The following is a 17,095-nucleotide window of genomic DNA, read 5'->3' as shown; positions in this document are numbered from 1 at the left end:
ATACTACATTTTGATACCATACTTCCTCATGGAAACACTTTTTCCTTCTTTTTGTGCAATTGTTTCACGATTTATACATCACTACTAAACTAATGCTCCAACCAATAAGGACATTGGAGACATTTAATTTTTTTATTTAGATATAGCAATGGTATATTATATCTATTAACTAATACAAACCTGATTGTATTCTGAAAAGACTGGGTTGTCTCCTCTTTGTAAAAGTCTGGCGAGTTCTGATCCATGTTAACTTTTCCCACCACTGCACGCTGGCCGGCCTTGTCTGTAACAAGCAGATTTTTTGGACTGATAACTGAAGTTGGATACTTGTTTCTTTTTCATTCTTTCCTATTTACCACCACGATAGAAACAGTTGAAGCAGCATAATTAAAACTTTTTATTAGGAAGCCGAAGTTGATGTCATGGTAACTTACCTACTATAATGCAAACTGGGATAGTGGCGTCATGGTAATTTACCTTCGATGTCACGAAGTCGGAAAGACTGCAATGATGTCATGGTAACTTGTCTACTATGTCACAAAGTGGGAGAGTGGCGTCATGGTAACTTATCTACTATTTCACAAAGATGAATAGGGGCGCCATGGTAACTTACCTACTATTTCACAAAGATGAATAGGGGCGCCATGGTAACTTACCTACTATTTCACAAAGATGAATAGGGGCGCCATGGTAACTTACCTACTATGTCACAAAGTCGCAGTGTGGCATCTGTATCGATGGTTGCATAATAACATGCTGTAGTTGTGCCATTTTTTATAACTCGAGACTGCAAAGAAAGTTGAAAATAGTGATAAAAGTTCTATTCCATTCAATAGATATTTAACAATAATGTGAGATTTAATGCTGAAAAACGTTTTATCTTGACAAAGAGAATTTTTACATCGCTAGCAGCCATTCAGAGCTAAATACAGTAAATACGATTATTTGCCAAGTAACCGTAGATTACTTACAATAACTTTAGAATAGGTTTCAGTGGCAAACTCCAGATCTGCGAATTTAGCCTCGACTGGAAACGTGTATTTATGAAGCCATGACAACAACCCTTCGTCTAGTCCCTTGCCACAGTTGGGATACTGTGATGCATGGATGTGAGTATCCACAAAGCCAGGAATCAGAAATTGCCTTTAGAAATAGCAATGTCAATATTAATCAATTCATGTGGGAACAAATTCATGTTTCACATCTACGAAGTTAATTCATATAGGCATAAAGAAACTTACCTTTCTTTCAAGTAAATAACACTTTCAGGTAATATGTTGTGTTCTTGTAACAACGTCAGTAGATCTTCGTCCCACTTTTGGAGAAATATTATCTGTAACATAACCACAACTTTCTACATTTATAATGACCATGAATTTCATAACAAAATTTAAACTTAATAGCAGTCCATGTCCAAAATAATGAAAGTATAATGTGTCATTCATCATACAATAAATGATACTTCTTTTTGGTTAGGTTTTTTCCTCTTAATTTGGACAGGTATATCCATGCTTTTTTACGTTAGATTTCCGTGTCTCACCCTTGGGACAAAACTGGAGTGATCCCCTTTAATGAATATGACGTCACGCCAACTTTACGAACACTGAGACAATGAAAACACTTCCATAAAAAGGCAAGCAGGATAAGAGAAAAAACAAGGTATTCCTCCCTTTGTCAGTGTGATAGGGGAATCTAGGCAGTCAGAATAAATAATTCAATTACAGACACTCTACAATCCTCGTCTTTTCCAACTGAAGCATCCTTCCTCCTCGATTTGAGATCCTCCCTCCTGTCTTACCACTAAGGGGCATTCTATTGATCGCGGCAATACCATGTAATCGTATTTCGTCAAAATGTCACAGTGTTTGTGTTCTAACGGTACGTGATAGTATCAGGCCTTGTCAATCTTCCTGTTCTATTACTTATAGACTGTGTAGTACACACAAATAAATAACTCCGTTCAATATGAATTAAAGATTAGGTAAAGAAGAAGCCAAATAAGTCATTAAACTGTATCATACAAATGTTTTGTCCCCAAGGTTTGTCTTAACCTACATGCAACTTTTTAATTTATTTGATTAGTGGCACGATTCAGAGTAAACACGCGCATTTGACGTTCTTCTAAGATCATTTGGAATAGTGCACCTCCCCATTCCTCCTCTTGGCATCTCTGACGATTCCTAGAGGGACGAAACATGTACATGACAGCTTTAATTCGTTATTTGGCTCGACCACATCTTATCCAAATTTGTATATAATGGTGCTATTCATTTGTGTGTCCGTTATGTAAACTTAAAGGGGCCTGAATAGAAAAATCCAAAAGGTGGAGAGAAAAAACCAAAAAGCAAATATGCTTGGTTTAAAGATGTCTTGTTTTGATTCCAAACAGTGAACAGGGTGCTTGGGTACAAGGCTTATTAACATATTGAAACCCTCTCAATAACAAAGATATATATATATATATATGTCATGTTCAAATGTTTTACGCTTTACATTCATCTGACTGGGCTTGGTTTTGTTCATACAGATGTTAAGATGTTGTGTCATGTCCCCTGAGATGTGATCGGATGTGGTTATCAGTCAATAATGCCAAGGCTTACACAAAAGCCATATAACGTTTAAAGAGGAGATATTCATCATCTGACTAGATTTAAACCAAAATCATTTAGTAATGCCAAGTCAACTTGATATATCCACAGTTAACCTTACTCATTTGTTTCAATTCAACAAATTTTGTTAACTTCTCATATGTTGATAGAATCGCACAACGGGCTATGTAAGTCCTTTCCAAGTTTAACACATGAATACAATATATATATATTCTGCATTACATTAAACAGGTTAAAACAGGGGATGGGAGATAACTCCAGTTTGTTATGGAATATAAAGCACTTATGAAATATAGTTGGAAGCATGCATTGAACATTCCATATTAAGTATGCAAATAACACAAATTTGTTGAAATTTGTACAAAATCCTTGGTGTGATAGTAGACTAACACTTGTAGCTAAGGTAAAGCGTAGTCTAGGACAGTTCCGACGTATTAAACAGTTAATCAGTAAGTGGAAGTCTGAAACGGTCTTATTATTGTATATTTCTACATTCTGTGTATTGTTGTGATGTTTGTGGTTTCTATCGTCGCAAGAACATCGACTTTCGTTGGTAAGACGATACCCGAACACGTGAGAAGTCGCAAAGACGGAAAAGCAACCAACCAACCAAGGGTTACAGAGAAGGCTAGTAATCCCTGGAATATTAAGGATGACTGGTGCATGGTGGCTGATGCATTATTGTCATGCAAATTGTAATAGAATACATTTAACAATAAATATTTACAACATGTGAACACGTTGCACAGAAAGGATTTGACAATAGCTCATGATACATTTTAATTATTATTAATCATTCATTGGAACACTTTGTATATCCATAATTCATACCTTTGGTAAGTTATATGGAGTTTATATCTAATTTTAGTATGCATGTACATAATGTTTCAAGTCGTTTTCATTATTCACATGGATTGTTGACTACTGGAAGGGGAAATATGCTTTAACCTTATGTATTACATTACCTAATTAATATATAATTTTATTTCAACTTTTCAGTAGCATTTATTATAATCCAATAATGATAACATGTGGGGATGGTACAGAATAAGCTCTACATCTGACATATGTGTAAGGGATGGTACAAAATAAGCTATACATCTGACATATGTGTAAGGGATGGTACAGAATAAGCTATACATCTGACATATGTGTAAGGGATGGTACAGAATAAGCTATACATCTGACATATGTGTAAGGGATGGTACAGAATAAGCTATACATCTGACATATGTGTAAGGGATGGTGCAAAATAAGCTTTACATCTGACATATGTGTAAGGGATGGTACAGAATAAGCTATACATCTGACATATGTGTAAGGGATGGTACAGAATAAGCTATACATCTGACATATGTCTAAGGGATGGTACAGAATAAGCTATACATCTGACATATGTGTAAGGGATGGTACAAAATAAGCTCTACATCTGACATATGTGTAAGGGATGGTACAGAATAAGCTCTACATCTGACATATGTGTAAGGGATGGTACAGAATAAGCTATACATCTGACATATGTGTAAGGGATGGTACAAAATAAGCTCTACATCTGACATATGTGTAAGGGATGGTACAGAATAAGCTCTACATCTGACATATGTGTAAGGGATGGTACAGAATAAGCTATACATCTGACATATGTGTAAGGGATGGTACAGAATAAGCTATACATCTGACATATGTGTAAGGGATGGTACAGAATAAGCTATACATCTGACATATGTGTAAGGGATGGTACAGAATAAGCTATACATCTGACATATGTGTAAGGGATGGTACAAAATAAGCTATACATCTGACATATGTGTAAGGGATGGTACAAAATAAGCTCTACATCTGACATATGTGTAAGGGATGGTACAAAATAAGCTAAACATCTGACATATGTGTAAGGGATGGTACAAAATAAGCTCTACATCTGACATATGTGTAAATAAAATTCTTTGTGATTTGAAATTGTGAAAATCCTCTCCTCATACACACCAACACATAAATATAGTCTTATATATGCGCGCATATATACACGATCATCACACTGATCATAAATACAGTCACACACACACACACACACACACACACACACACACACACACACACACACACACACACACACACACACACACACAAACACACACACACACACATATATGTATATATATATCATCCTGTGATATTTACTAAGCATGTACATGCTTAATATGCATATGCATATACACATATATATTTGAAAAGAATAAACAGATCATGTGATATGCATTAAGCATACATAGTTTTATGTCTATATTGTTATTCTTTGATGAAGCACTATCATTACCATATGAATACATTATTCCTTCTTTCACAGTAATGAAAGCAATATATGACATGTACATACATCTGATTACTGGTCATTTTGTATCATACAAAATAACTTTCTTTAAATTTGCAAAATGATGTATCTTATATGTACATAAGCGCACATCAAAACAGATGTTACACTGCATATTCCGTTTCTATCTTCAAATATTTCACCAAAGGTTAGGTTGGTGTATGTTTACAATTCGGACAACGGAAACCGAGAGTGTTCATTTGATAGGACTGCAGAGTAAGAAACAATATATGTCTTAACCAGGTTCGGTTCCGTGAGTGAAATGAAATATGTAAAAAAGAAAATAGATTTACTTTTCTATCGTAATGACAAAATGAAACATAATCAGAAAGAAGTGGAACATAAAATAAAAATGGGCACCAATATTACTACCATTGTGACGTCATCTTTGTTGTTATAGAGACGGTGACGGTACAAAATGTCGTTTTAGTTGACGGATAATACTGTCTTTATAATTTAAATCGTGTTCGAAGCTGGATAAAACAATATATTCTGTCTGACGTGCTTAATATGGCACTAGTGCACCTTCCTATCTAGATTTTGACTTTTCTTTCGTTTTCTTCTGATTTTCCGCTGTCGACTCCTATGCTTTATTCCTGGAGCATATTCATGGTGCAGATGTATTATTAGGCCCTTGACATCACTGACAAGTCCAACATGTATGAAACAACTGTATAATGCATTTGAATTCACTGATTGTATCTAACTCTAGACTTGTATGAAAAAGATTTCTTTTCGAGATGTCTGATTACGTCAACACAGTCAAACAGAACATTTAACGGTTCTTTCAAATTCCAAAACAGGATATCAGCGCCATCGTATACACCCTGTACGTTTGCAAACAGTTCGGATTTATTCCTTGCTGCTATGTAGTTTGTATATCTAACTTGAGGTTTGACGGGATGATATGTAGTTTGTACATCTGACTTGAGGTTTGACGGGATGATATGTAGTTTGTATATCTAACTTGAGGTTTGACGGGATGATATGTAGTTTATCTAACTTGAGGTTTGACGGGATGATATGTAGTTTGTATATCTAACTTGAGGTTTGACGGGATGATATGTAGTTTGTATATCTAACTTGAGGTTTGACGGGATGATATGTAAATATATATCTAACTTGAGGTTTGACAGGATGATATGTAGTTAGTACATCTAACTTGAGGTTTGACGGGATGATATGTAGTTTGTATATCTAACTTGAGGTTTGACGGGATGATATGTAGTTTGTATATCTAACTTGATGTTTGACGGGATGATATGTAGTTTGTATATCTAACTTGAGGTTTGACGGGATGATATGTAGTTTGTATATCTAACTTGAGGTTTGACGGGATGATATGTAGTTTGTATATCTAACTTGAGGTTTGACGGGATGATATGTAGTTTGTATATCTAACTTGAGGTTTGACGGGATGATATGTAGTTTGTATATCTAACTTGAGGTTTGACGGGATGATATGTAGTTTGTATATCTAACTTGAGGTTTGACGGGATGATATGTAGTTTGTATATCTAACTTGAGGTTTGACGGGATGATATGTAGTTTGTATATCTAACTTGAGGTTTGACGGGATGATATGTAGTTTGTATCCATTGAGGTTTGACGGGATGATAACTTGAGGTTTGACGGGATGATATGTAGTTTGTATATCTAACTTGAGGTTTGACGGGATGATATGTAGTTTATTTAACTTGAGGTTTGACGGGATGATATGTAGATATATATCTAACTTGAGGTTTGACGGGAAGATATGTAGTTTGTACATCTGACTTGAGGTTTGACGGGATGATATGTAGTTTGTATATCTAACTTGAGGTTTGACGGGATGATATGTAGAACTTGAGGTTTGTAGTTTGTATATCTAACTTGAGGTTTGACGGGATGATATGTAGTTTGTATATCTAACTTGAGGTTTGACGGGATGATATGTAGTTTGTATATCTAACTTGAGGTTTGACGGGATGATATGTAGTTTGTATATCTAACTTGAGGTTTGACGGGATGATATGTAGTTTGTATATCTAACTTGAGGTTTGACGGGATGATATGTAGTTTGTATATCTAACTTGAGGTTTGACGGGATGATATGTAGTTTGTATATCTAACTTGAGGTTTGACGGGATGATATGTAGTTTGTATATCTAACTTGAGGTTTGACGGGATGATATGTAGTTTGTATATCTAACTTGAGGTTTGACGGGATGATATGTAGTTTGTATATATAACTTTTGACGGGATGATATGTAGGTTTTGACGGGATGATATGTAGTTTGTATATCTAACTTGAGGTTTGACGGGATGATATGTAGTTTGTATATCTAACTTGAGGTTTGACGGGATGATATGTAGTTTGTATATCTAACTTGAGGTTTGACGGGATGATATGTAGTTTATCTAACTTGAGGTTTGACGGGATGATATGTAGTTTGTATATCTAACTTGAGGTTTGACGGGATGATATGTAGTTTGTATATCTAACTTGAGGTTTGACGGGATGATATGTAGTTTGTATATCTAACTTGAGGTTTGACGGGATGATATGTAGTTTGTACATCTAACTAGTGTATTGACGGGATCATATGTAGTTTGTTCATCTAACTTGAGGTTTGAGGGGATGATATGTAGTTTGTATATCTAACTTGAGGTTTGACGGGATGATATGTAGTTTGTATATCTAACTTGAGGTTTGACGGGATGATATGTAGTTTGTATATCTAACTTGAGGTTTGACGGGATGATATGTAGTTTGTATATCTAACTTGAGGTTTGACGGGATGATATGTAGTTTATCCAACTTGAGGTTTGACGGGATGATATGTAGTTTGTATATCTAACTTGAGGTTTGACGGGATGATATGTAGTTTGTATATCTAACTTGAGGTTTGACGGGATGATATGTAGTTTGTATATCTAACTTGAGGTTTGACGGGATGATATGTAGTTTGTATATCTAACTTGAGGTTTGACGGGATGATATGTAGTTTGTATATCTAACTTGAGGTTTGACGGGATGATATGTAGTTTGTATATCTAACTTGAGGTTTGACGGGATGATATGTAGTTTGTATATCTAACTTGAGGTTTGACGGGATGATATGTAGTTTGTATATCTAACTTGAGGTTTGACGGGATGATATGTAGTTTGTATATCTAACTTGAGGTTTGACGGGATGATATGTAGTTTGTATATCTAACTTGAGGTTTGACGGGATCATATGTAGTTTGTTCATCTAACTTGAGGTTTGAGGGGATGATATGTAGTTTGTATATCTAACTGGAGGTTTAACGGGAAGATATGTAGTTTGTATATCTAACTTGAGGTTTGACGGGATGATATGTAGTTTGTATATCTAACTTGAGGTTTGACGGGATGATATGTAGTTTGTATATCTAACTTGAGGTTTGACGGGATGATATGTAGTTTGTATATCTAACTTGAGGTTTGACGGGATGATATGTAGTTTGTATATCTAACTTGAGGTTTGACGGGATGATATGTAGTTTGTATATCTAACTTGAGGTTTGACGGGATGATATGTAGTTTGTATATCTAACTTGAGGTTTGACGGGATGATATGTAGTTTGTATATCTAACTTGAGGTTTGACGGGATGATATGTAGTTTGTATATCTAACTTGAGGTTTGACGGGATGATATGTAGTTTGTATATCTAACTTGAGGTTTGACGGGATGATATGTAGTTTGTATATCTAACTTGAGGTTTGACGGGATGATATGTAGTTTGTATATCTAACTTGAGGTTTGACGGGATGATATGTAGTTTGTATATCTAACTTGAGGTTTGACGGGATATATGTACGGGATGATATGTATATCTAACTTGAGGTTTGACGGGATGATATGTAGTTTGTATATCTTACTTGAGGTTTGACGGGATGATATGTAGTTTGTATATCTAACTTGAGGTTTGACGGGATGATATGTAGTTTGTATATCTAACTTGAGGTTTGACGGGATGATATGTAGTTTGTATATCTAACTTGAGGTTTGACGGGATGATATGTAGTTTGTATATCTAACTTGAGGTTTGACGGGATGATATGTAGTTTGTATATCTAACTTGAGGTTTGACGGGATGATATGTAGTTTGTATATCTAACTTGAGGTTTGACGGGATGATATGTAGTTTGTATATCTAACTTGAGGTTTGACGGGATGATATGTAGTTTGTATATCTAACTTGAGGTTTGACGGGATGATATGTATGATATGTAGTTTGTATCTAACTTTTGAGGTTTGACGGGATGATATGTAGTTTGTATATCTAACTTGAGGTTTGACGGGATGATATGTAGTTTGTATATCTAACTTGAGGTTTGACGGGATGATATGTAGTTTGTATATCTAACTTGAGGTTTGACGGGATAGTTTGTATCTAACTTGAGGTTTGATATCGGGATGATATGTAGTTTGTATATCTAACTTGAGGTTTGACGGGATGATATGTAGTTTGTATATCTGTAACTTGAGGTTTGACGGGATGATATGTAGTTTGTATATCTAACTTGTTTGTATATATCTAACTTGAGGTTTGACGGGATGATGAGGTTTGATCTAACTTGAGGTTTGACGGGATGATATGTAGTTTGTATATCTAACTTGAGGTTTGACGGGATGATATGTAGTTAGTACATCTAACTTGAGGTTCGACGGGATGATATGTAGTTTGTATATCAAACTTGAGGTTTGACGGGATGATATGTAGTTTGTATATCTAACTTGAGGTTTGACGGGATGATATGTAGTTTGTATATCTAACTTGAGGTTTGACGGGATGATATGTAGTTTGTACATCTGACTTGAGGTTTGACGGGATGATATGTAGTTTGTATATCTAACTTGAGGTTTGACGGTATGATATGAGGTTTGACGGGATAGTTTGTACATCTGACTTGAGGTTTGACGGGATGATATGTAGTTTGTATATCTAACTTGAGGTTTGACGGGATGATATGTAGTTTGTATATCTAACTTGAGGTTTGACGGGATGATATGTAGTTTGTATATCTAACTTGAGGTTTGACGGGATTTGAGATATGTGTTGACTTGAGGTTTGACGGGATGATATGTAGTTTGTATATCTAACTTGAGGTTTGACGGGATGATATGTAGTTTGTATATCTAACTTGAGGTTTATGTAGTTTGTATATCTAATTGAGGTTTGACGGGATGATGTAGTTTGTATATTTAACTTGAGGTTTGACGGGATGATATGTAGTTTGTATATCTAACTTGAGGTTTGACGGGATGATATGTAGTTTGTATATCTAACTTGAGGTTTGACGGGATGATATGTAGTTTGTATATCTAACTTGAGGTTTGACGGGATGATATGTAGTTTGTAAATCTGACTTGAGGTTTGACGATAAGGTATCTAACTTGAGTTATGATAGTTTTGTATATCTAACTTGAGGTTTGACGGTGATATGTAGTTTGATATCTAACTAGGTTTGACGGGATATATGTTTGTTTGTTTCTAACTTGAGGTTTGACGGGATGATATGTAGTTTGATTCTGAAAGTGTATTATATTTTGTCTAACTTGTATATTTTTTCCGTTTGACGGGATGATATGTAGTTTGATATCTAGTTTGACACGGATGATATGTAGTTTGTATATCTAACTTGAGGTTTGACAGGATGATATGTAGTTTATCAAACTTGAGGTTTGACGGGATGATATGTAGTTTGCATATCTAACTTGAGGTTTGACGGGATGATATGTAGTTTGTATATCTAACTGAGGTTTGATGATATGTATTTGTATGATCTAACTTGAGGTTTGACGGGATATATGTAGTGATGATCTAACTTGAGGTTTGACGGTATATGTAGTCCGTTATCTGACTTGAGGTTTGACACGGTGGTATATTTTTTTGACCGGATGATCTGTACACGGTATATTTTGTCCGTTTGATGATCTTGAGGTGTTGACACGGTGGTATATTTTGTCCGTTTGATGATCTTGAGTGTTGACACGGTGGTATATTTTGTCCGTTTGATGATCTAACTTGAGTTGACACGGGATATTTTGTCCGTTTGATGATCTAACTTGAGTGTTGACACGGTGGTATATTTTGTCCGTTTCTGATCTTGAGGTTTGACGGGGTATATTTTGTCCGTTTGATGATCTTGAGTGTTGACACGGTGATATTTAGTTTGATATCTTGTTGACACGGTCCGTTTATATTTTGTCCGTTTGATGATCTGAAAGTGTTGACACGGTGGTATATTTTTTATGACTTGAGTGTTGACACGGATGATATGTATTTGTTTTGATCTGTTGAGTTTGACACGGGGTATATTATGTCCGTTTTATGATCTGAAAGTGTTGACACGGTGGTATATTTTGTCCGTTTGTATATCTGAAAGTTTGACACGGTGGTATATTTTGTCCGTTTTAACTTGATAATCTGAAATCACGGTGGGTATATTTTGTCCGTTTTATGATCTGAAAGTGTTGACACGGGTATATTTTGTCCGTTTTATGATCTTGAGGTTGACACGATATATGTAGTTTGTATATCTGAAAGTGTTGACACGGTGGTATATTTTGTCCGTTTATGATCTAAAGTGTTGACACGGTGGTATATTTTGTCCGTTTGTATGATCCTGAAAGTGTTGACACGGTGGTATATTTTGTCCGTTTGATGATCTGAAAGTGTTGACACGGTGGTATATTTTGTCCGTTTTATGATCTGAAAGTGTTGACACGGTGGTATATTTTGTCCGTTTGATGATCTGAAAGTGTTGACACGGTGGATATATTATTTCTGATCTGAAAGTGTTGACACGGTGGTATATTTTGTCCGTTTGATGAATCTGAAAGTGTTGACACGGTGGTATATTTGTATTTTGTCCGTTTTATGATCTGAAAGTGTTGACACGGTGGTATATTTTGTCCGTTTGATGATCTGAAAGTGTTGACACGGTGGTATATTTTGTCCGTTGGATGATCTAAGTGTTGACACGGGGGTATATTTTGTCCGTTTTATGATCTGAAAGTGTTGACACGGTGGTATATTTTGTCCGTTTGATGATCTGAAAGTGTTGACACGGTGGTATATTTTGTCCGTTTTATGATCTGAAAGTGTTGACACGGTGGTATATTTTGTCCGTTTTATGATCTGAAAGTGTTCTCACGGTGGTATATTTTGTCCGTTTTATGATCTGAAAGTGTTGAAACGTTGGTATATTTTGTCCGTTTTATGATCTGAAAGTGTTGACACGGTGGTATATTTTGTCCGTTTTATGATCTGAAAGTGTTGACACGGTGGTATATTTTGTCCGTTTTATGATCTGAAAGTGTTGACACGGTGGTATATTTTGTCCGTTTTATCATCTGAAAGTGTTGACAGGGTGGTATATTTTGTCTGTTTTATGATCTTAAAATGTTGACACGGTGGTATATTTTGTCCGTTTGATGATCTTAAAGTGTTGACACGGTGGTATATTTTGTCCGTTTTATGATCTGAAAGTGTTGACACGGTGGTATATTTTGTCCGTTTTATGATCTGAAAGTGTTGACACGGTGGTATATTTTGTCCGTTTGATAATCTGAAATTGTTGACACGGTAGTATATTTTGTCCGTTTGATGATCTGAAAGTGTTAACACGGTGGTATATTTTGTCCGTTTGATGATCTTAAAGTGTTGACACGGTGGTATATTTTGTCCGTTTTATGATCTGAAAGTGTTGACACGGTGGTATATTTTGTCCGTTTTATCGTCTGAAAGTGTTGACACGGTGGTATATTTTGTCCGTTTTATGATCTGAAAGTGTTGACACGGTGGTATATTTTGTCCGTTTTATGATCTGAAAGTGTTGACACGTTGGTATATTTTGTCCGTTTTATGATCTGAAAGTGTTGACACGGTGGTATATTTTTTCCGTTTGATGATCTGAAAGTGTTGACACGAGGGTATATTTTGTCCGTTTGATGATCTTAGTGTTGACACGGTGGTATACTTTGTCCGCTTTATGATCTGTAAGTGTTGACACGGGGGTATATTTTGTCCGTTTGATGATCTTAGTGTTGACACGGTGGTATATTTTGTCCGTTTGATGATCTGAAAGTGTTGACACGGTGGTATATTTTTTTCCGTTTGATGATCTGAAAGTGTTGACACGAGGGTATATTTTGTCCGTTTGATGATCTTAGTGTTGACACGGTGGTATATTTTGTCCGCTTTATGATCTGTAAGTGTTGACACGGGGGTATATTTTGTCCGTTTGATGATCTTAGTGTTGACACGGGGGTATATTTTGTCCGTTTGATGATCTTAGTGTTGACACGGTGGTATATTTTGTCCGATTGATGATTTTAGTGTTGACACGGTGGTATATTTTGTCCGTTTGATGATCTGAAAGTGTTGACACGGTGGTATATTTTGTCAGTTTTATCATCTGAAAGTGTTGATATGGTGGTATATTTTGTCCGTTTTATCGTCTGAAAGTGTTGACATGGTGGTATATTTTGTCCGTTTTATCGTCTGAAAGTGTTGACACGGGGGTATATTTTGTCTGTTTTATGATCTGAAAGTGTTGACACGGTGGTATATTTTGTCCGTTTTATGATCTGAAAGTGTTGACACGGTGGTATATTTTGTCCGTTTTATCGTCTGAAAGTGTTGACATAGTGGTATATTTTGTCCGTTTGATGATCTGAAAGTGTTGACACGGCGGTATATTTTGTCCGTTTTATCATCTGAAAGTGTTGACATGGTGGTATATTTTGTCCGTTTTATCGTCTGAAAGTGTTGACATTTTGGTATATTTTGTCCGTTTGATGATCTGAAAGTGTTGACACGTTGGTATATTTTGTCCGTTTTATCGTCTGAAAGTGTTGACATGGTGGTATATTTTGTCCGATTGATGATTTTAGTGTTGACACGGTGGTATATTTTGTCCGTTTGATGATCTGAAAGTGTTGACACGGTGGTATATTTTGTCCGTTTGATGATCTGAAAGTGTTAACACGACGGTATATTTTGTCCGTTTTATGATCTGAAAGTGTTGACACGGTGGTATATTTTGTCCGTTTTATCATCTGAAAGTGTTGACACGGGGGTATATTTTGTCTGTTTTATGATCTGAAAGTGTTGACACGGTGGTATATTTTGCCCGTTTTATCGTCTGAATGTGTTGACACGGGGTATATTTTGTCTTTTTTATGATCTGAAAGTGTTGACAAGGTGGTATATTTTGTCCGTTTTCTGGTCTGAAAGTGTTGACACGGTGGTATATTTTTCCGTTTGATGATCTGAAAGTGTTGACACGAGGGTATATTTTGTCTGTTTGATGATCTTATTGTTGACACGGTGGTATATTTTGTCCGCTTCATGATCTGAAAGTGTTGACACGCGGGTATATTTTGTCCGTTTTATGATCTTAGTGTTGACACGGTGGTATATTTTGTCCGCTTTATGATCTGAAAGTGTTGACACGGTGGTATATTTTGTTCGTTTGATCGTCTGAAAGTGTTGACACGGTGGTATATTTTGTCCGTTTTATGATCTGAATGTGTTTACACGGTGGTATATTTTGTCCGTTTGATGATCTGAAAGTGTTGACACGGGGGTCTATTTTGTCCGTTTGATGATCTGAAAGTGTTGACACGGTGGTATATTTTTTCCGTTTGATAATCTGAAAGAGTTGACACGGTGGTATATTTTGTCCGTTTGATCATCTGAAAGTGTTGACATGGTGGTATATTTTGTCCGTTTGATGATCTGAAAGTGTTGACACGGTGGTATATTTTGTCCGTTTGATGATCTGAAAGTATTGACACGGCGATATATTTTGTCCGTTTTATGATCTGAAAGTGTTGACACTGTGGTATATTTTGTCCGTTTTATCGTCTGAAAGTGTTGACACTGTGGTATATTTTGTCCGTTTTATCGTCTGAAAGTGTTGAGACTGTGGTATATTTTGTCTGTTTTATCATCTGAAAGTGTTGACACGGTGGTATATTTTTTGGATAATCTGAAAGGGTTGACACGGTGGTATATTTTGTCCGTTTTATCATCTGAAAGTGTTGACACGGTGGTATATTTTGTCTGTTTGATGATCTGAAAGTATTGACACGGTGGTATATTTTTTCTGTTTTATGATCTGAAAGTGTTGACATGGCGGTATATTTTGTCCGTTTTATGATCTGATAGTGTTGACACGGTGGTATATGTTGTCCGTTTGATAATCTGAAAGTGTTGACACAGTGGTATATTTTGTCCGTTTTATGATCTGAAAGTGTTGAGACGGTGGTATATTTTGTCCGTTTTATCATCTGAAAGTGTTGACACGGTGATATATTTTGTCCGTTTGATCATCTGAAAGTGTTGACACGGTGGTATATTTTGTCCGATTTATTATTTGAAAGTTTGACATGGTGGGATATTTTGTCCGTTTTATCATCTGAAAGTGTTGACACGGTGGTATATTTTGTCCGTTTTATCATCTGAAAGTGTTGACATGGTGGTATATTTTGTCCGTTTTATCGTCTGAAAATGTTGACATGGTGGTATATTTTGTCCGTTTTATCGTCTGAAAATGTTGACACGGGGGTATATTTTGTCTGTTTTATGATCTGAAAGTGTTGACACGGTGGTATATTTTGTCCGTTTTATCGTCTGAAAGTGTTGACACGGTTGTATATTTTGTCCGTTTGATGGTCTTAGTGTTGACACGGGGGTATATTTTGTCCGTTTGATGATCTTAGTGTTGACACGGTGGTATATTTTGTCCGATTGATGATTTTAGTGTTGACACGGTGGTATATTTTGTCCGCTTTATGATCTGAAAGTGTTGACACGGTGATATATTTTGTCCGTTTTATGATCTGAAAGTGTTGACACGGTGGTATATTTTGTCCGTTTTATGATCTGAAAGTGTTGAGACGGTGGTATATTTTGTCCGTTTTATCATCTGAAAGTGTTGACACGGTGATATATTTTGTCCGTTTGATCATCTGAAAGTGTTGACACGGTGGTATATTTTGTCCGTTTGATGATCTGAAAGTGTTGACACGGCGGTATATTTTGTCCGTTTGATGATCTGAAAGTGTTGACACGGGGGTATATTTTGTCCGCTTTATGATCTGAAAGTGTTGACACGGTGATATATTTTGTCCGTTTTATGATCTGAAAGTGTTGACACGGTGGTATATTTTGTCCGTTTTATCGTCTGAAAGTGTTGACATGGTGGTATATTTTGTCCGTTTGATGATCTGAAAGTGTTGACACGGGGGTATATTTTGTCTGTTTAGTATGGTTAGACTTAAACAAAGTATAAGTTTGTTTTTCACATTGAATCATGTTAACAAACTATCACCTAATCCTGAAAAAAAGTTAGAAAATACCTATGTAATAACAAAAACGTAATTCAAACTAAAAGGAAAAGGTTGCTAAGACTAGGTGTTCGGGTAGGACAGAGGATTTACCTGGTATTTGTTCAGTAACTTACCTTTCCATTCGCCACTCCAAGGCAATGATCCTGTAACGTAAGTAGTGACTGTTCATTAGACGAATGCACGAAAGTTCCAACGATAGCGAACCTCTGGTTTAATCTTGGCTCCGGCATATTTGATTAATATATAGGTTTAGTATGTGTTCAACTTAACACTACCAAGTCAGTTAAAGGATTTATATCCAAAGCAGTAGAACAAATGAAAGGCGAAGATATAAGATAGAGTACATCAACGCCCGTTTATTTATACATGTAAATGGGTGTTGCCCGTATCCACCAATAGAACTCAAGTGTCTTATTGGATATGCGCGCGCATAATTAAAATTACAATCATCATTCGGTGATCTTTCTGTATCATTTTGTATCAGTAAACACCACAAGCATCATATTTCTGTGTCAGAATCATGTAGAATAATGTAATGACCTAGTATGTAGCGATCTACCCGTCACGTGATTGTGAGTTCAGTAGGGTCACACCATCCCCATAACGTTAAGGGTTTGTATTACACACACACATGGAGAGTGGCAGGTTTGATGAATTCCTGGACTACAAAAGTACAAGTCTTAGTGACCCGTTTCTTCTCTAACCATGCGTAACACCATAAAACATAATAGATGAATTGAGG

The 17,095-nt window shown here is 36.0% G+C and overlaps 1 protein-coding gene across 1 annotated transcript in view; it reads right to left on the bottom strand.

Moving 5' to 3' along the window:
• The window catches only part of LOC132558120 (guanine deaminase-like), a 30,123-nt gene extending 13,540 nt beyond the window's left edge, over nt 1-16,583 (bottom strand). Inside the window, exons 1-5 of the mRNA XM_060222650.1 lie at nt 16,467-16,583; nt 1,242-1,333; nt 972-1,143; nt 700-787; nt 181-283 (exon numbers count right to left, since the gene is read on the bottom strand). Of these exons, the coding sequence (XP_060078633.1) occupies nt 181-283; nt 700-787; nt 972-1,143; nt 1,242-1,333; nt 16,467-16,583 (572 nt within the window). The remainder of the gene's footprint in view (nt 1-180; nt 284-699; nt 788-971; nt 1,144-1,241; nt 1,334-16,466) is intronic.
• Nucleotides 16,584-17,095: the final 512 nt, after the last annotated feature.

This window comes from Ylistrum balloti, unplaced genomic scaffold (genome assembly GCF_031769215.1).
Source record: "Ylistrum balloti isolate Yb309-2 unplaced genomic scaffold, AGI_CSIRO_Ybal_v1 Utg370758, whole genome shotgun sequence".
Lineage (NCBI taxonomy): Eukaryota > Metazoa > Mollusca > Bivalvia > Pectinida > Pectinidae > Ylistrum > Ylistrum balloti.
Note: the sequence above shows the minus strand (reverse complement) of the source record. Positions and strands in the feature narration are given on the sequence as shown.